This window comes from Chinchilla lanigera, unplaced genomic scaffold (assembly GCF_000276665.1).
Source record: "Chinchilla lanigera isolate Chin_1 unplaced genomic scaffold, ChiLan1.0 scaffold00049, whole genome shotgun sequence".
NCBI lineage: Eukaryota > Metazoa > Chordata > Mammalia > Rodentia > Chinchillidae > Chinchilla > Chinchilla lanigera.
In genome coordinates, this window is record NW_004955450.1 from 752,015 (window position 1) to 771,392 (window position 19,378).

General features: G+C 49.8%; 1 protein-coding gene across 1 annotated transcript; it reads left to right on the forward strand.

Annotated features, from left to right (window-relative positions):
- The first annotated feature begins 5,470 nt into the window (after nt 1-5,470).
- On the forward strand, nt 5,471-19,019 carry Dnaja4 (DnaJ (Hsp40) homolog, subfamily A, member 4). Its single transcript, XM_005393442.2, has 7 exons — nt 5,471-5,777; nt 10,658-10,838; nt 12,589-12,693; nt 13,633-13,860; nt 14,798-15,028; nt 17,025-17,125; nt 17,212-19,019. Exons 1-7 carry the CDS (start codon nt 5,646-5,648, stop codon nt 17,425-17,427), a joined length of 1,194 nt encoding a protein of 397 aa, XP_005393499.1. The 5' UTR covers nt 5,471-5,645; the 3' UTR covers nt 17,428-19,019.
- Nucleotides 19,020-19,378: the final 359 nt, after the last annotated feature.

Here is a 19,378-nt window from a genome sequence, read left to right on the forward strand (position 1 = left end):
CTTCTCCCTTACTTTTTTTTTGTTTTGTTTTGTTTTGTTTTTTCCGGTACCGGGAATCGAACTGATGACCTTGCGCTTGCCAGGCAGGTGCTGCACAACTGAGCTAAATCCCCAGCCCCCTTCTTCTCCCTTAAATTGTGAGTGTTGAGTATTTTATCTCAGCAATGAGAAAAGTGACTAAGATGCCTCTCCTCACTGCGAGGTTTAACCCTCCTTCTCCCCAGCAGGGAGTGGCTGTGACCAACCTAGAGTTTGTGCAGCAATGAAGAAAATCAAAGCATTTACTAAAGGGAATTTCCCAGAAGCCTCATGGGACACAGACCAAGGAATTTAAGATGCCCCAAGCAGCAAACTGCGACCAAGGTTTGTGTGGCAAGGCCCCAAATACACAAGGACAGCTTAGCTTGCCCAAACTTCCCTATCACCAAAACAACACACAGCTCATTAAAAAAGAAAAGACAGCAGCCAGAAAGGTAGGGAAAAAAAAGCTCACTAATGCAAATCCCACCTCCACCCTCACCCCCACCCCTGGGCCTCTTTAGGTGCTTTGTCTCACCCCAGGATTGCCTGAGTTCTTCACACCTCCCATTTGGCATATGAAGCAATAAATACACAAAAAGACACTCAACACTGTTCCCAGAGAAATGCAAAGTCAAATTATGCGGCTCATATTAAAAAGGCTGAGCCTTTCGTCACCCCTAGTGATGCCAAGAATACAGAGCAAGGGGCTCTCCCATGCAGCTCTGGTAGGGTTACGCAGTGATTCATTCACATCAGTAACCTGCTTAGCAGCTAAGGCGATTAGAAGCGCACACACTGGACTCCGCTCCCAATCCCTTTTCCTGAGCAAAGGAGGTGCTAGGAGAATCTTTTATTCTTACATTTGGGCTCTGACCCCAGTTCCGGATACAGAACTTCTAAATCCCTTAGAATTTCTTGGGTGACCAAGGTAATGTGTCTTGGGCAGCTGGGCAGCCTCCGGGTAGGGACTTGTTGCCAGGGGAACACATATGGGATTAAAGGTTTGGGACTTTTAGACCGTCTCTATCTTTGGGGAGAGAAGAGGGCACACCCTAAGGCACAGTTAATTACAATGACTAATGATGCAACTGCAAGCCTATGGAATGAAGCCTTCATGAGATCCCACCTCTCCACAGTCCTAAAGGCCAAGCATCCCCTTGCATATCTACTTGATCTGTCTGTCTGTCTCTCTCTCTCTCTCTCTACTTTAGAACAGGTGTGTCATTACAGTGAGCTCCTCAGTCAATTCCCTAGAGAAGGGAGAGGTGCCCCAGCCCTCTATCCTGTTGAGCTTTGTGTATCTCCAAATATGATACCTCCAGGCAGATGTTTACAGAGGTCTGTGTACTGAGTAACAACAACCAGTATTTACAGAAGGCTGTGCCAAGTATGGTCCAGGTGCATTTGTTGCATTATCCAGTGTTACTATACTATGAGGCAAGTACTCTTTCACAGATAAGAAATCAAGGCAGGGAAGTTAAATAAGTTGCCCAAGATGTTGCGGAGAGTAAGGGGCAGAGTCAATATCACACCCAAGGTACTGGTGGGCTTATTTTCTCTAAAGGAACTAGGACAAGGCAGAACAGTATTCCCAGCCCAGCTATGCATTAGCACAAGCTTGGCAGGCCATCTTTAAAATGCAATATAGTTCTGGAAACATTAGCCAGAGCAATTAGACAAAAGAAAGAAAGAAAAGGAATAAGGCTATGAAAGGAGGGAGTTAAATTATCATTATTTTCAGATGACATGATACTCTACATAGAAGACCCCAAAAACTCCACCAAAAGACTTCTAGACTTAATAACCAAATTCACTAGTGTAGCTGGACACAAAGTCAACACTCAAGAATCAATAGCATACCTGTACACAAACAACAAACTCACTGAGAGAGAAATTAAGGAAACAAAACCTTTCACAATAGCATCCCCCAAAATGAAATACTTAAGGAATCAATCTAATGATGGAAGTAAAAGGTCTATATGTTAAAAATTACAGTAATCTGAAAAAGAAAATCTAAGCGGATATCAGAAAATAGGAAGATATCACTTGTTCTTGGGAAAGAAGAACCAATATAGTGAAAATGGCCATACTTCCAAAATTATTATACAGATTTAATGCAATCCTGATCAAAATACCATTAGCATATCTCACAGAATTAATGAAAACAATCCTAAAATTCATTTGGAACCAGAAGAGACCTAGAATAGTAACAGCAATTCTGGGCAATAAAGGCAAGGCAGAGGGCATCATATGTTAAAAACGCATGGTACTGGCAAAAAAAAAAACAAAAAAAAACAACAACAACAACAAAAAAAAGAACAAAAACAGACCTGAGGATCAGTGGAACAGATTAGAAGATGAAGAAACAACTGCAAACACCCGAGCCATCTTATCTTTGGTAAAAAGGACAAACACTTTTACTGGAAGAAAGATAGTCTCTAATAAATGGTGCTGGAAAAACTGGTTTTCCACATGCCAAAGATTAAACTTAGACCCATATGCTTCACCATGCACTAAACTGAAATCAAAATGGATCAAATATCTGAATATTAAAACAGAAACACTAAGTCTGCTGGAAGATAGAATAGGTAAAACTCTTAAAGACATTGGTGTAGGCAAAGACTTATGAACAAAACCCTAACTGCACAGGAACTATCACAAGAATCAATAACTGGGATCTCACAAGAATCAACAGCTGGGATCTCATCTTATTAAATAGCTTTTGCACAGCAAGAGAAATCACCAACAGAGGAAAGAGACAACCCATAGAGTGGGGAAAAAATTTTGCCAGCTATACCTCAGAGAAAGGACTATTATCTAGAATAGATAAAGAATTTTTTTAAAAAAATCATACTCTTCAAACTTAAAGACTCAGTCCAAAAATGGGCATCTGAAATAGACATTTCTCAGATGAAGAAGTAGAAATGGCAAATAAATATATGAAAAATGTTCAACATCAGTGGTCATTCGAGGGCAGATTTTAACCAGGAATCACTGTTGTAAGAGGGAAGAGTCTGGTATGAACTGAGCTCACTTTCTATTTGCACAAAACCAACTGGGGCTTATCCAGGAAGTTGAGGGCGGAGGGATGGATAAACACAGGTCAGCAGAGCCAGAGAAGTGAAAATTACTAAGGGCAGTCAGTCTAAAGGAGACCAGCCCAGCTATGTGAGCCTGGGGGATGATCAAAGTTAGACTTCCACCCTCCCATGGAAGGTGATCAGAGACGGCCCCATTCTCAGGTGTAGCTGGAACCAACTGAATTCTCTGGTAGCCTCGAGTTTCCTCAGGCAGGTGCTTTACCGGGAGAGAGGGTAATCTTAGGGATGTGACCTTGAGCTGTTAGAAACTATTCCAGTGTGTGGCCTACGCCAAAAAGAGGGCTCAGAGGAGCGTGGCTAGAGTTTAGTTAAGGAGAATCTTCATCAGCTTGTCACTTAGACCAAAGCAAAAAATAAAAAGCATATCAACATCCATTGAGACTATACACAGGGGCTTTACAAGGTTGAGGTAGGTACTATTATGTACTGGGAAACTGAGGCTCAGAAAGGTGAAGCCACCTGCCCAAAGTCACAGGGCCAGGAAGAATAGGGCTTGGATTTGAACCCAGGTCTCACAGACACTGGAGTTCACAGCCCCATTCTCCAAGCCCAGTCTCTGCTCCATCCTTTCTCGCACAGGCCCATCCTGGCTATGTCACCAGCCCACAGCACTGACTCTGGACTCATGCACGGGGCTGGACAGTAGCTCTCAGCTCTGGCCTCATGGTGGAACCCCAGGGGACCTCTGTATACATGACGCCTGCTTCTGACTTTAGCAGCTCTGGGGTGGTGAGTGCAGTGCAGCCTGGTCACAGGGGTTTTGAGGAGTTTTCTGGGGCTCCCTATGAGTGGCCAGGTTTCACCTGTCTGTCATCCCCTCAGTCCTTGGGAGGACCCTGCAAGAAAGGCAGGCAGTCGACAGTGACCATGTCTTGTAGGGGTGGCGGGCAGGTTCAGAGCATAAGGCGCACACTCGAAGTGTGATAGATTACAGAGAGTTTAGATCAAAAATCTTTATTAAAGGATATACTACCATGAATGCCCCTCAAGACCCTACCCCTGGCTTCACCCATACTCATCCCATTTTCCTCTCTTTCTGAAGCAGTCCCAGAAGTCCTCTGGGTATCTTCAGTTGAGCTGTCATGGTTGGCTCCGTGTCCTGAACTGATTCAAAACATTAACCTTTCATGTTTACTTTGACACTGGGAAAAAGCTAGAAGTTTCACGGTGCCATATATCATGCGTAAGGTGGATGAGGACGCGCTGTCGTGTTTTTAGGAGCCCGCCTCTCTGTCGGATGGCACTCAGCACAGTATTCACTGTGTTTTTTATCAGACCTTATAAAGACATAATGAGGACTTCCAGAGCTGCTTCTCAAAGTGGCAGGAATGGGGTGTGTTTGAAGCAAGGAGGTAGTATTTTGAGGATTCAGGATGATGTGTCTCTTGCTGTAATAAATTTCTTGGATCTAAACCCTCACAGTGCATCCAATCACCCCTTGTGGTTGATGCTATCTGTCTGATTCTAGGACCAGAACTTCCTGACCTCCAGCTGAGGGTCTGCTCAAGGCAACTGATTTACAGGGGCCTAGTTCAGAGGAAACCCACATCCCCAACACTGGAGATGAGTAGAATCATTGCTCTTGGACGTGAAGGTGCTTGTCACTCCTTTTGAACATAGAAGGGGGCAGGGCCTGGTTCAGGGGCAGGGCCTGGTTCAGGTTCAGGACCCCAAAACTGGCCAGGCTACTCTTGGAGACGGCAATATCTCCTCATCCCTCACCACACACCTGTCCAGCAGAAGTCAAGGGAGCCTGCAGCTCCCTGATAGTGGTGCCTTGCACAGCCAGTTTCTTCGGGGGTCTTTATTCTGGCTCCTGGGCACCAGGTGGACCTGTGGAGGCTACAGGGAGCCGCCTAGCATGATCGTACCTTGGTGGCTGGCACACCCTCGGGGGCTACCTCTGGGGTAAGAGGGCTCCCTGTCCACCTCAGGGGACTTGGGGGCTGCCTGCTCACCCTGGGGGGACTCATGGGCTCCCCATCCTGGGCAGTGGAAGGGCCACTGTCTGCACCTGGGACCCCCTCAGGCCCCCTGCACTATTGGGAAAGATCAAAGTCATCCCAGCCTTGGAAAAGCCCCCCGGGCCTGAGGTAATGGGGGCTACCATGGCTTAAGGCTCAATTCCCCGAGAAACACTCTAAATAGCATAATGGGGGCCTGTGACTGCACAGAGGTCAGTACAACAGGCTAGGCAGGGACTTGGGGGGTGGGGTGTCACTGCCCACGAGACCCCGACCAGACCCGGACCTTGACCTGGAGACCGGGACCCCGACCTAGTCCCGGACCCCAAGGCAGGGCGGGGCCTCGGCTGCGGGCAGGGCGGAGTCTTGAAGGTTCTGGGCGCTGTGTCGTCACCGTCGCCATGGTCGTCACGGTCGCCACCGTCGCCACCGCCGTCACAGCGCCCGCCCGCACCGATAAAACCGCGGGGAGCCGGGCGGGCGGGCGGGCGAGAGGCGCCAGCGCCGGGGCCGTGACGGTGACAACGGTGACGCCGGCCGGGGCGCAGGGACCGTGGCGATGGTGAAGGAGACGCAGTTCTACGACGTCCTGGGCGTAAAGCCGAGCGCGGCGCCCGAGGAGATCCGCAGGGCCTACCGGAGGCTGGCGCTGCGCTACCACCCCGACAAGAACCCAAGCGAGGGCGACCGGGTGCGGGGACGGGGACGGGGCGGGGGAACGGGGAACCGAAGGGGACAGGGAGGGGGACAGGGGCCCAAGGGCGCCGAGGGGAGACAGAAGACCCAGCAACCGAGGGGGGAAGGGGGCACGGAGTAGAGGGGAAGGAGCAGGGACAGAGGTCCCAGAGGGCTGAGGGGAGATAAAGGACTGGGTAACTAGGCAGGGTGCTATGCGCTTCCACCCCGACAAGAACCCCAGCCAGAAAAATGGGGTCCAGGTGCAGGTGCCTGGGATGGGGGGAGGGGGCCTGGGACCAAGTGGGGCAGGGTGGACGGGACAGGGGACCACAGACCAGATGCAGGGACCTGGGACAGGGATGGGTTGGGGGGATCAGGAGGGTGGCAGAGGTGGGGGACACCGGGATCAGGGTGATCCTATAAGGGCACTGGCCGGCCTGCTGGTGGGGGCAGGGACCAAGACCCTAGTACCTGCTGGTCTCCGTCATCCTACCAGTGGCTGGGGTCCCGATCCCCGAGTCTGGGCATGGAGGCTCTTGTTGGGCCCCCATGGGACACTAGGGCAGCAGCAGAAGTGGGGTACCAGCTGACACTGTGGGGACTGGGCTGCGTTGCGCTGGGTTCTCTGTTGATGCACTAACAGTGGGCGGCCTGCTTTGCACACACCCGGGTCCATCCTAGAGCTCCCTCTTGCCCACCCAGCTTGCAGACATGGAGGAATCTAAGACCCACACAGCTACTTGACACGCGTGTTCCGGTTCCGTTGACCACAGTTGATCTTGAGTGACATCATAGATTGGGCGTGCCGGGTCTTAGAGACCTAAATTAAACTTTTCCTGTCGTTTACAGCGACATACTGCCTCTGTCCTAGGACAATACAGCCTACCTGAATACGTGACTTGGATCAGTCATTGAAGGACAGCCAGGTCTCCCTTTACTCCTGGCTATTTTCTTACAAAACTCTGGGGATCCTGGAGGGGCCAGAACAGCTGATAGCAGTGATCCTGGGCCGCTTTTAAAGCCACCACCACCATCTAGCCTTTAGACCTGTGGCAACAATACATGGATCAAAAGACCCGCCTGCGTTAGTCGTTGCCAGCTGGGGCCAGCTGCTCAGGGAAGGTCGGCTGGTGGACGAGTGATAGAATATTTATATTTAACCTTGTGCCGAATGTGACTGTCATAAGTTTAAAATGCTTCTGTGCAAGATCGTTCGTCCCTCCCTGCTGGCGTCGGTTCCCTCTATATTTAGGCGGCTTACTGTAGCTCTGAATGTCCCAGGCTTGCTGTGTGATTCACAGACTTGCTCCCTGTCTTCCCTGAGTCTGTCGCTGACGTCTCTTCTGAGGGCTCCTGGCTCGTCAGTTCATGTTCCAGTCGGCTGGCAACAGCTGTGTGTGGGAAAGCCTCTGACCTGGTTTTAGGTCAAGCCTTATAGTCGTTACCCTGAGTGAGTTCACAGCCGTGTGTATACTCAGTGAAATGAGCGTGCTCCTGTGGCCTAAACTTAGAAAAAGAAAGAAAAAATAGTAAGTCTGGTCTTTACACATGTATAGTTTTCTCTCTGTATACGCCTGTCTGGGCAGGTTGTTTGCTTGGTTTTAAACTAATATTTATTTCTAGCCAAGCCTTACATTCCTGTCAAGCCAGTGAAGCACTTAGCAGAGAGGTCCAGCAGCCCCTGTCAATTTGGGTAGGCAATGTGCCTACCACCAGGAATGCTTTTCCTTCCCTCCCTTTTGTGGGACCTTTCATTTAGTGCCCGGGAGGACATCTTCCTGAAGGCTGCCTCTGGCCCAGTCCTCCTTGGCTGGTGTGGTGACTGCTTGTTCACTACCTGTGTCCACTATGGGCAGCGTGTGTCTAGCTGTGCTACGGGGTACTAAAGGAGAGATGCACCTTAACACATTCTGGGTGTGTATGGAGCAAGGGAGACGCAGAGAGGAGGGGGCCTGGGGAGGGCAGTGGACATTTGCATTAGAATCAAATGCAAATGGTGTACATATACCCCACTGCCCAGATCCCCAGGGAAGGCCTGTTCATCTAGTCATTCGCCAAGCACCCCCTCCAGGCTGGGCATACTGCAGAACTTTTCTTTATTGTGAGGGTCTCTATGTAGTTGCAGGCAGAACTTCTAATTTTTTTTTTCTTCACCTAACTTTGTGACTGTGTTGTCATTGGCGGAACCTTTTTTTATTTTTTTTTCACCTGAATTTGTCACTGCATTATTAATGTCTCTTCAAAAATAGATTAAGCTGATCCTTTTCCACTTTGCACTGGGACAACTGAGAAGGCCGTGGGTGTTGGTCTTTGTTTTTGCCCTGTTGTCCTGTGTTGCTAAGTGTCGGTGGCCTGCGTTTGTTGGTTTGTTGTCACATGGGCTGCTCTGTGTGGAGCATGTATCTGTCTCCTCTGCGGTTGATTTTCTGGAAGACCCGGGGTGGCAGATGGCAGGTTGGCAAAATGATCCCTTTCAGGGGTAGTGATAGGGGTATCTTCCTGGCTGCTGCCCTGTTGAGATGAGTTTGGTCTCTCGGCCAATTTCATTGTCACTTTTAGTTTGAATGGTAGATCTTCAAGGTAAAAATCTTAACAGTGCAAGAAGTTTCAGACTACAGAGGAAACCCCACTAAGAACACATCACACTGCCCACCCCTATGCATCCTAGAGAAGCTTCTCCCAGAGTACCGTATGTGGTCAGCCTGGTACATGGGCTTTTCCCCCTTCTCTCTTCACTTAGTATTTCATCACAAATACTTTTGTCTTTCTGAGACAGGGTCTCACTATGCAGTTCAGGCTGGCCTTGAGCTCACTTTGGAGCCCAAGGTGGTCTTGAACTCACAACAATCCTCCTGCCTCAGCCACCCGAATGCTGGGGTTACAGGCGTGCGCCACCATACCCGGTAATAAATACTTTTTCAACTTGCTACGTTATCTTCTAAGCCATCTTCTCCAGTGTAGAGTTGGCCCATGGATATTCTGTGAGAAGATCACAGTCTGAAAGGTCAGAGCTCTCATCTCCAGCGGAGGGAAGGGGTCCAGGCAGGAGCTGAGTTAGAAGCTGGAGCCCTTGGTCCCAGAGGCTGGGTGGGGGGACCGCTTTGGTCAGGGAGATTTCCCCTCCCCTTGACAGCCAGCTTCTGACTGAATGCTTAAGTGACTCTTGGGTTCATGTAGTAAGTCCAGGGGTCTGTGGGTACCCATGGTGTTTGGTGGGCATCCCATGGAGCGTGCTGCGTGACCCTGACTCGCAGATAGGCTCAGACTTAGAGGCAGCACGGCCTCATTGCTTTCCAGTTGTCCAACATAGCACCTAACCCATATGCTTCAATGTTTCTGTTGAAGAAAGGAATGGCCCTGTAGGAAAGCAAGGAGGCTGGCAGAGCTGGCACAGAACTGGGCCACAGGAGAGGATGGGTCGGGCTGCTAGGTGGCCTGGGACCAGCTTTTACTCTCAGGGACTGGGGCAGAGCATTTGTTGGAGTAAAGAGAAGCCAGAGGTGGGGCTCGGAAGCTGGTGCAGTGGGCCAGCCTGCTGAGGGCACGGCAGGCCGAGGTAGAAGGTGGCAATGGGGAGGAGGATGAAAATTGCATGTTTTAGTATTCAGGTCTTGTTTTAGAGATGTCCATGTGCTTAAAGAAGAGATGAGAGTAGCCCAGGGAACACCTGCACCCCGTTCACCTGGCCCCACCAGTGATAAGTAATGACTGTGTTAGCGGTCTCTGTTATGTTAATAAACGTATTCATACAGAGAAAGCACACTGCTTTAGCGATCTCTGATATTAATACTACTTGTTTATATCACAGCCACTCAGCGCTAATTAGTTCAGCATGTTTTTCCTAGGAATAAGGACACCCTTGGGCCGGGGAGATAGCTCACTGGCACAAGCACTTGCCTGGCAAATACAAGGTCCTCAGTTTGATTCCCGGTACCAAAAAAAAAAAAAAAAAGGACACCCTTATAGGTAATCTTAGTGCAGTTACCTTCTTCTTTTTTTTTTTTTTTTTTGGTTTTTTTTTTTTTTTTCCGGTACCAGGAATCAAACTCACAACCTCGTGCTTGCCAGGCAAGCACTGTGCCGCTGAGGTAAATCCCCATCCCAGTGCAATTATCAAATACAACATATGTAACATTTTTTTTTAAATGCATTTCTTTGCCTGTTCCAATAATACCTTTGGTAGCCCTTTTCCCCTGTGCAGGCTCCAACCCAAGACCACTCCCCGTGTTTGATTTCCTGGGTTTTGCAGAATGGCCCTGCATCGGCTTTTCTGACTTGGTTGGGTTCCAGTGGCTGAGGTTTGGCAGCAGTGCCATCCTTGGATACTGCGTCTGTCTCAGGGACACCAGTGGGATCTGTTGCAGGGGGTGGTCGGTGTTGCCAGTAGCTGCAATGTGGGGGAGACCTAGGAAGTCACAGACGTCTGGGGAGCATGAGCGCAGCTTGAACTCGGGCATGTGCTGGGTGCTCACAAGTGTCAGCAGGCGAATTTCATACTCTTCATGAGTAAATTGATCGCTGGGAGCTCAAAGCCATAGCAGCACCTGGAATCCTGGGCTGTGCCTGGTGACCGAGTCAGCCTGGCTAGGGTTCACTGCCTCCTCAATGACTCTGCTTTCCTGCCTGGTGCAGCCGGAGTGGGGAGAAACTTTCCTTCGCCCTGCTTTCTCTCCAGTCCTTGCAGTGTCCTCATCATCTATTTCTTCATAGCAGTGGCCATGTATGTCCCACTTAGAGAAGATGCAAGCAGAAATCAACTTCCAACAGCTAGAGGGACTGAGTGCAGGCCCCTCTGGGGTTGGTTTATATTTCGATGGTGCATTTCCTTTAATAATAAAAGAACTCAAACCTCCTCTCTCTTTTTAAATATTTCTCTCTTCTTTTCTTTTAAAGTTTAAACTCATATCCCAGGCCTATGAAGTGCTTTCAGACCCAAAGAAAAGGGAGATTTATGACCAGGGCGGGGAACAAGCGATTAAAGAAGGAGGCTCGGGCAGCCCCAGCTTCTCCTCCCCCATGGACATCTTTGACATGTTCTTTGGTGGCGGAGGACGGATGGCAAGAGACAGACGAGGTAAATGTTTCTAGAGAGATGTAAGCACGTTTTGTTGTTTGCAAAACTGCACACATTGTTGGAGTCAGGATGGATCACGTTTAAAACGGTGCAACTGTCATGTTTGGAAATCTTTAACCAGCTCATTCCTTGTCAAATCCCTAGAACTGGATCTCATGAGTTGTCCATCCCTGAGGAAGAGGTGCCCACTGTCCTGGGTGCAGATACAAGAGCTGGGCAGACTATAGGCATAAGTAAAGAACTCGGTGCCCAAGGAGGAATTTCAGTGAGGAGTCGCTAGTATACTTAGTAATTCTTACAGGCTTCAAGCCCCGGATGAAGGAGCAAATGGGTTGTGGGTAGAGAGGAGGAAGGTCAAAGTCCTCCTCTGTCTTGTGGGGTTCAGGCACCAGAGTTTCCTGAGGGGGAGAGCCATCTGCCCTCACCCTTGGCCTGGGTCCCCGCCTGAATCAGGGCCGGTGGGCTGTCCCGTTCCAGATGGGACCTGCTGTGTTCAGTGCTGCCTCGTTCTGGCCAGCTCAGGGCTTTCTGGATAACAAAATTTATCTTCTCATATTTTATAAATGGCCTCCAGTATTTTACAAATGGCCCCCAGTTTTGAGTTCTGGAGTTTGCTCTTCCTCATTTCTCCTCTACCAGGCTTCAGATACCATCTCTGCGGTCAGTGGTACGGGGTGGCCCAGTCCCTTTACCCTGCCCCGTGACTCCTGACAACATGCTTTGGGTCCTAAAACCAGATAACCAAGCTTAGTACATCTCTTGATAAAATCAAGAGAAAAAAGCTCTGTATTGTTTGTAAGAAATTTGGTTTTGGTCAGTGAGTTCCCTGGGGAAAAGTACTTATTCTCACATTATAATTGACTTGGAGCTTTAAAAAACTTGGGTGCCAATCCTGTGAACACCCTGTGCTGAAAGTCACCAAGTGTTTATTAGGGAACAGTCCCTTCCTGTCCTCTGGCCCAGCTCCTAGCTGCATTAAGATGAAAAACTTTATGCCCTTCATTAATCTTTTTTTTTTTTTTTTTTTTTTTGGTGCTGGGAATTGAACTCAGGACCTTCCACTTGCCAGGCAGGCACTTGTGCCACTGAGGTAGATCCCCAGCCCCAAATACCCTTCATTATTATCTCTTGAAGTTGACAACAAGGCAGCCAGGACACCTTGTCTCAGAGATAGCAAGGACTCTGGGCAGAAGGGAGACCCAGCCTTAGGAGTTGTCCCACCCTGAGGAACAGATGCCCACCGTCCCGGGAGCAGACACAAGAGCTGGGCAGAAGAAAGAGTCCACACTTGGGTACAAATTAAGAAACAAGTACAGAGATCGGTGCCCAAGGAGGTGTTTCAGTGACTGGCCCAGCAATTCTGGCTGTCACACATTTATCCATGAGGAAGGGCTGCTTTAATCAAGAACTGGCTAACCAGTGTCATTGTTAACATCATTGTCAGTTGTCACTGAGCCTTCTGTCAGTTAGGAATCTCCTTGTGCTCAGATTTTTTTTCTCTCAGAAAATAAAGGTGGAAAGTCTTTTTGCTGATGCCCATAAATGATTGAGAATTAGTTCATGTCAGATGGGGTGTTAACTCTCGGTGCTCACAGAGGACAGAGTATAGAACAAATGTAATGGGGGTGATGCTTCCTGCAGGAGAGGAGGAGGAACCCAGGATACTTACAGTGCAGGGCCATGTGGGTGGAATTCAACACTGCGGTCTGCTTCTTACACTATTACTAACTGGTTTTTTCCCTCTTGTAAGGCAAGAATGTTGTGCATCAGTTGTCAGTAACTCTGGAAGACTTGTATAATGGAATCACCAAGAAACTGGCCCTCCAGAAAAATGTAATTTGTGAGAAGTGTGAAGGTAAAAATTTGGGAATGACTCGCACAGTTCTGACCCCTTAGGTCTAGAAGGAAGTCTGCTTATTTCATAGCTCAGAGAAAAATAACATTTTATCCAACTCAATGGTTGGGCAGTGTCTGCCAGTAGGCAGCCTGAGGCCATAGCTATTTGCTCAGATGGATGTTTTATTTGGGCTACGCATTTATTTAATTTGTTGAGAGTTATTTTTAAAAAGTCCAAATCAAGACAACTCACTTAACCTCAGGGTTGCCAAGGTTTTTCTGTAAAGGGTGTGATAGTCTGGGTTTTTTGTTTGTTTCTGTTTTTCTTCTGGTACCAGAAATCAAACTCACGACCTTGCGCTTTCCAGGCAGGCACTTTGCCACTGAGCTAAATCCCCAGCCCAGCAATACTCTCTTATAATCGCTTAATTCTATGGTCCCAGTGCACGAATGACTGGATGCACCTGGGGTGCAGCAGCGCTTTATTTAGTGAACCTGTAGTCTGGCCATCGTTTGATGACCTTCCACTTTGACATAAAGGTAACTGATATGGCTCAGACCCCATTGTCTCATAGAGGACCCGCCAAGCTGGTAGCAGCTCCCATTGAAAGAGCTCCTGTCCTTTGAATATTTTCAGCCCAGCCTCCTCACTGGCTTGTGACCCTGGGTGTTTTTCCATCCTGGGATGGATGGAAGAAAGCACAATTGATGAGGCTAAAATAATAAATTTGGATCAATACAGCCCCAAACACAATTGCGTGGGGTCACATGTTAATATGTGGTATTGTCTGCATGGCTAGGCCCTTTCAGACTCTCCCACACTGCTTTGCGTAACTGTAAAGAGACTTCCAGCCCATGTCCCCTGGAACAGGAGATTTCCTGCCCTTCTGCTGCAGAGCGCAGGGGACCTGGGAAGGTAACAGCAGAGTCCTCACCTCTGTCACTCCCCCACCCCCAGGCGTTGGTGGGAAGAAGGACTCTGTGGAAAAATGCCCGCTGTGCAAGGGGCGGGGGATGCAGATCCACATCCAGCAGATCGGGCCGGGCATGGTGCAGCAGATCCAGACTGTGTGTGTGGAGTGCAAAGGCCAGGGTGAGCGCATCAACCCCAAGGACCGGTGTGAAAATTGCAGCGGTACCAAGGTGATCCGAGAGAAGAAGATCATTGAGGTACACGTGGAGAAAGGTGAGGCTGCGCGGAACTGGTGCTCCCCACTCAGGCTTGGCGCCATGGACTTGAGCTGTGCACAACCTGGAACTAAAGGCCGCTAAAAAGGGCTCTTCCTGCTTCCCGGGCTCCCCTGGACCCTCCTGGCCATCTGTCCACCCCATGGCACTTGCGATCACAGCCAACTTCCTTTAAGGTTTACTGCTGCCCTCAAGTCATACCTCGGCTTTGATTTACTGCCCTCTCCAGGCATGTTCAGACCCCTCCTTTGGGATCTGTATTTCCATTGCCCATCAGAGCTCGTGTCTTAGTAGCTCATGCTCCTTTCCTCTGTGTCCCTCCCTGCGGCATCAGCTTCTTCCGTATAGATCATCTTCTCTTGCTGCTTGCCTTGCCTGGTGCCATCATTTTACAGTGGACTTTGGTCCCAGCTGTTTTTCACATATTCCCCGAGGGTTCTGTGGCTTTCCACGCCAGCAAACATATTGCAGCTCAGGGAGGAGATCAAAAGTCCAAGAATCAACATCCATACCAACTCAAGTACAGAGAAAGGATTCCTCACTTAAACAAGCCTTACTCTGTACCTATGTTCATAGTATGTGTTAGAGACTCACTGGCTGTCCTGCCTTCTCAGTCCCCAGAACAATACGCCATCTGGCAGGGGGCTGGTGACCTCGTGCTCACAGTGTGGCCTCCCTGTGGGCTCACAGGCCCCAGGCTGGGGAGTGTGGTATGGGCCAGACATGGAACCTCACGCTCCTTCCCCACCTGTAGGTGTAGCCTGGGGCCTATGTGACCCACCTCCCAAAAGCCATTGTCCCAGTGGCCCCACCCCGAGATTGGGAGGCTGATGAGTGGAGAGGCCCCAAAGAACTCTGTGTCCCTTCTTCAAAAGCTCTGAGAAAGTACGATTTTTATGAGAAATGGCTAATCAGAAAGGGCTGATGTTCCATAGGTATGAAAGATGGGCAAAAGATACTATTTCATGGCGAAGGAGACCAGGAGCCTGAGCTGGAGCCTGGCGATGTCATAATTGTGCTTGATCAGAAGGATCATAGTGTCTTTCAGAGACGAGGCCACGACTTGATCATGAAAATGAAAATTCAGCTTTCTGAAGCTCTTTGTGGCTTCAAGAAGACGATAAAAACACTGGATGACCGAACCCTTGTTATCACATCCAGACCAGGTAACATCCCCTGGGTGTGTGGCGTGGTGACCTCTGTGACTGGGACTTGATTTTCCCTAAATTTAAAGTCAGGGGTAGTGATTACAGGATTTCATTTTCTTTCGATTTTCCTACTGGGGAGAAAAACAGAGCTAGGGGCAGAAGCCTCCAATGGGAATCTTGGAGTCTGAAATTCTAGCAGCAATCTGCCAGTTAAACTTCAATTTTATGTTTTGTTTACTTTTTCTGTTTATTTACTTATTTATTTTGCGGGCGGATGGTTTCACTATGTAGTTAGGCTGGCCTCAGAGTCAGTGACCCTTCTGCCTCAGCCCCAAGTGCTGAGATGATAGGCGTGCACCACCACGCCCAGCACTTCAATTTTAAAGACGTTTTACAGAAGAAAACCCAGCTGATGTTAAAAACAGTGGTGTTTTTCTGTCAAGTGGGCTACGTCGATTTGCCCAAATTTTCCTCCAGTGGGGTGTAAAATCAAGTTTTCTGAAACAAAGACATTGCCTGCCCACTTATCTTTGGAGGTGCCCCCACCAATGGGTGCCAGGGAGCAGTTGAGGGAGGCATCCTGAGGCCTGGGCTCACAGGGTTGGTGGTCACTGTAGCCTGGGTCCTGGCTCCGTGTGGGTCCCAGAGCACCCACCAGCATGGGCTGGAAGCAGGGCGAGGCCAGGTCCATGCCTTGCTTAAGCCGTTCCCGAGCAGCACACAAGCTGTCTGGTTGCCTGATACCCTGGCCTGCCGGTGGCCACCAGTAGTGCTACTCTGGTGCCTTCCTGAGCACAGGTCAGAAGCCGCTTCACCTTGGCAAGCAGGGCAGGGCAGGGTCACTGGGAGGTGACCGGCTGATAAACTTGTGCAGGGTGTGGTGGCCATGGTGGTTGTGATAAGACCTGGAGTCCAAGGGACCAGTGCCACCCTGAGGCCACCCTCACAGAGCTCCCCCGCTCTGAGCCTGTTCCTATGCTCTCTGCCTGTTTTGGCCTGTTCTATTTTTCTTTTTTTTAATTTTAAAGATAGAAGAATGAAAACACATTAACAAACAAGCAGACGTCAACAAAACAACACCCAAACAATAGAAGCAATACAGAATTGCATACAAGGTGATAGGAAACTAACAATGGTTGTTGTATTACATATTGTTATCTTCAAATTGGCTACTCAGTTAAACAAATATAGGTTCGGCCTGTTCTGTTTCTCCCTCAGTTTCTTCTCTGATTCTTTCGGTTCCTCTTCTTCTGGGATCATATGAAGTAGAATTATATTTCTAAACCTTGACCTAAGTTTGTGTTTTTTTGGGTTTTGTTTGTTTGTTTGTTTTCCGGTACCAGGAATCGAACTCAAGGCCTTGTGCTTGATAGGCAGGCACTGTGCTGCTGAGCTAAATCCCCAGCCCCTAAGTTTGTGTTTTTTAAAACTCTTTTAACTTGAAAATAATTTCACACTTACAAAAAGTTATGAATATAAAAACAGTAGGAGGGCCTGTAGCTGGTTTTACCTGCTAACATTTTATACCATGGGCTAGTGAGGGAGCTCAGCGGCACAGTGCCTGCCTGGCAAGCTTGAGGCACTGAGTTCCATTCCTGGCACCAAAAAAAAAAAAAAACAAAACCTACAAATTTTACACTATGTGTTTTTTTCATTTGCCCTGTGGGTATGGGTGTGTGTGTGGGTGTGTGTGGGTGTGTGTGTGCCTTGGGTACTATACCAAAACCGCTGACCTCCTAACAGATCAGAGCCTTGGTAGGAGCAGGACAAACATACACACACACACACACACACACACACACACACCTGCCTGTGATTGGGTTGGAAAATCCCCTCCTGAGCCAGTTGGACTCGATGAGGCCAGCAGCCTGGAGGACTCGCTATAGCGGTGTCTGCTGTGGGATGCTGGAGCCCATGCTCCTGCCACCTCTTAGGCCTGCTCCACTGTCCCCAAGGGAGGCTGACTTCTGCCAGCCCTGGCTTCCTGTGTCACACTTGACCTTCTCTGTGGCAGGTGAGGTGATAAAGCACGGGGAACTGCGATCTGTGCGCAACGAGGGGATGCCTATCTACAAGGCCCCCCTGGAGAAGGGGATGCTGGTCATACAGTTCCTAGTAAGTGCACTGCATTTGATCCCAGGGATTCTGCACTGCTACCCAGCTGGAAGGGATGAGTCACATCATTCTGTCCTCTCTCACAGGTGACCTTCCCTGAGCAGCACTGGCTGTCCCCAGAGAAGCTGCCACAGCTGGAAGCCCTGTTGCCCCCACGGCAGAAGGTGCGGGTCACAGAGGACATGGAGCAGGCGGAGCTGCAGGAGTTCAGTGCCGGCGAGCAGGGCTGGCGCCCACAGCGTGAGGCCTATGAGGAGGATGAGGATGGGCCCCGCGCTGGAGTGCAGTGCCAGGCAGCGTGACGCGGGAGCAGTGTAACGTTGGCACAATGAAATGGTGTCCTGTAACAGCTGTGTCTGGGGTGTCCTGTGTGTGTTCAGCGTTCTCCATGGCGGAGTGTCTTTGGGTTTCTTTTGGTTCTGATTTGTTATGTTTGGTTTACATTTCAATGTTTTATGTGTAAATCACTTCAGTCTGCCCATGGAATCTGTTGGTCCACACCTCCAGGACTGTCCAGGGGATGCTGGTTACCACACTCACACTTTGTGCTTCTGGTGGCTTTGCTGTTATTCAGCTTCTGGTAGTACTCAGCCCAGAGCCACACACATCCCCCCTTGCAGGCCAGGAGGTACAGTGGGTATTGCGGCTGTGTCTGCAAATGCTTTCTCACCCTTGCGCCCCAGCAGTTGCTGAAGGCCTGCATGCAGGGCTGCTGATAGGCCATTTCTGAGTCCAGGCTCCAGACAAATGTCTGCATGAACACATACACGGGGCTTCACGGCCCTAGTCCACACCAACCAGACTGTGCTTGGGTGCGGACCTAGCCTAGTCCCTTCACTTGGTGCGCCTGGATGGTTGTTGTGGGGCAAGAGTCTACTCACCTCTCCTGAGATTCTCTGAACTTCCCAAGCTCCTCGGGAGGACAAACCAGTGTCTTAAGCGGTCGTGGATCCACCATTTGTCTGTGACCCTGCCCCAGTTCTCTGGCTTTCATGCTCTTTTGTTGGAATCCCTGCAACCCCATCCCACCCAAGTGCTTACTTGAAAATGAAACTCTCCTGGCAGCCTCAGGCAGCAGCAAGGGGCGAAGAGAGGTCACTGGTCTGAGCCATGCATGGTGGCTTCTGCCTGGTGACCCCTGGTGACTTGAGGGCTAGGAAGGCACAGAATGTCCCAGTGTCCCTCTCATGTTCTTCCAGCTGGGCTCCTTACTGAAGGATTGTTCCTTACCTCACAGCCATATCCCAAAGGGTGTCCCGCTGAGGTGACCTTGGTGGGAACAGGCAGGCTCTCATGGGGCCTCATCCATGTGCACTCCCGCTGCTGCCGGCTGGTGCAGGGCACATTAGCCATGGCCTCCTTCCTGGTAGGTAGACCATAGCTCGAATTAGCATTACCTCAACTTCAGGCCATCACTGCTCCTTTCTTTCCAGTCATGAAGAGGAACTGCTACCTTTGAGCTGTCAGGTGGGCCCTTATCTGATCACATGGCACCCAAGTCAAACCCAGACATGGACCCCCAGGTGGGCCACAGGGCAGGCCACAGGGTGACCAGGTTCCAGAAGCACTGCTGGCTGGGGGACATAGCTGCTCCAGTAGAGAGAGCCCACCTGTGCGTGCCTCAATCACTGGTCAGGAGACTGAAAGCCGATTCTTCCAATCAAGCCTACATGAAAATCAACTTTAAATGGACCACCTCTCCAGGGTGCTGCTCCTGTGCCGTGGCTTCCTGATAAATGATTGCTGGAGAAATACTGTTTAGTTGGCAATGGAGCAAAATTACACTCAGCTCCTTCCTGTCACATAAGTGGCCTCTGGAAGGTGTTGCTTCAGATTTTATTCCATCTCTATATCTGTCACTTTAAAATTAAAATGGAGCTGCTATGAGAGACAAGTGGCTTTGCTTTTTCTTCACTCGAACACTCAAGTGTGGTGTTAACATGCACAGGTAGAAGGAATGGAGCTTCCTCGTATGTGAGGGTGGGAGGAAGAGGGCTGGACAGCGAGGGAGGGTCCTGACGGCTGGGACAGGGTGGTTCCAAGAGGGCGAGTGAGGCCAAGGCTCGAGAGCAAGCAGAGCTTGTTCTGAGAGTAGCAGGTGGAGGGAGAGCACAAGTGTCAGCCCTCTCCAGGCACAGGAGCCCGCATGCAGCTGTTCTGCGGTCTGCAGCCCGGGCACCGTAAAGGCAGCAAGAGCAGCCACCTTCCCACACCCCCCAGCAGGATACAGAGGTCTCTTATGTGACAGTGGGA

Coding starts and splice junctions, on each gene's coding strand:
- Dnaja4 (XM_005393442.2), top strand. CDS start 5,646: ATGGTGAAGGAGACGCAGTTCTACGACGTCCTGGGCGTAAAGCCGAGC. Junction 12,694..13,632: donor AATTTGTGAGAAGTGTGAAG/GTAAAAATTTGG, acceptor CCCCACCCCCAG/GCGTTGGTGGGAAGAAGGAC. Junction 15,029..17,024: donor TGTTATCACATCCAGACCAG/GTAACATCCCCT, acceptor TCTCTGTGGCAG/GTGAGGTGATAAAGCACGGG.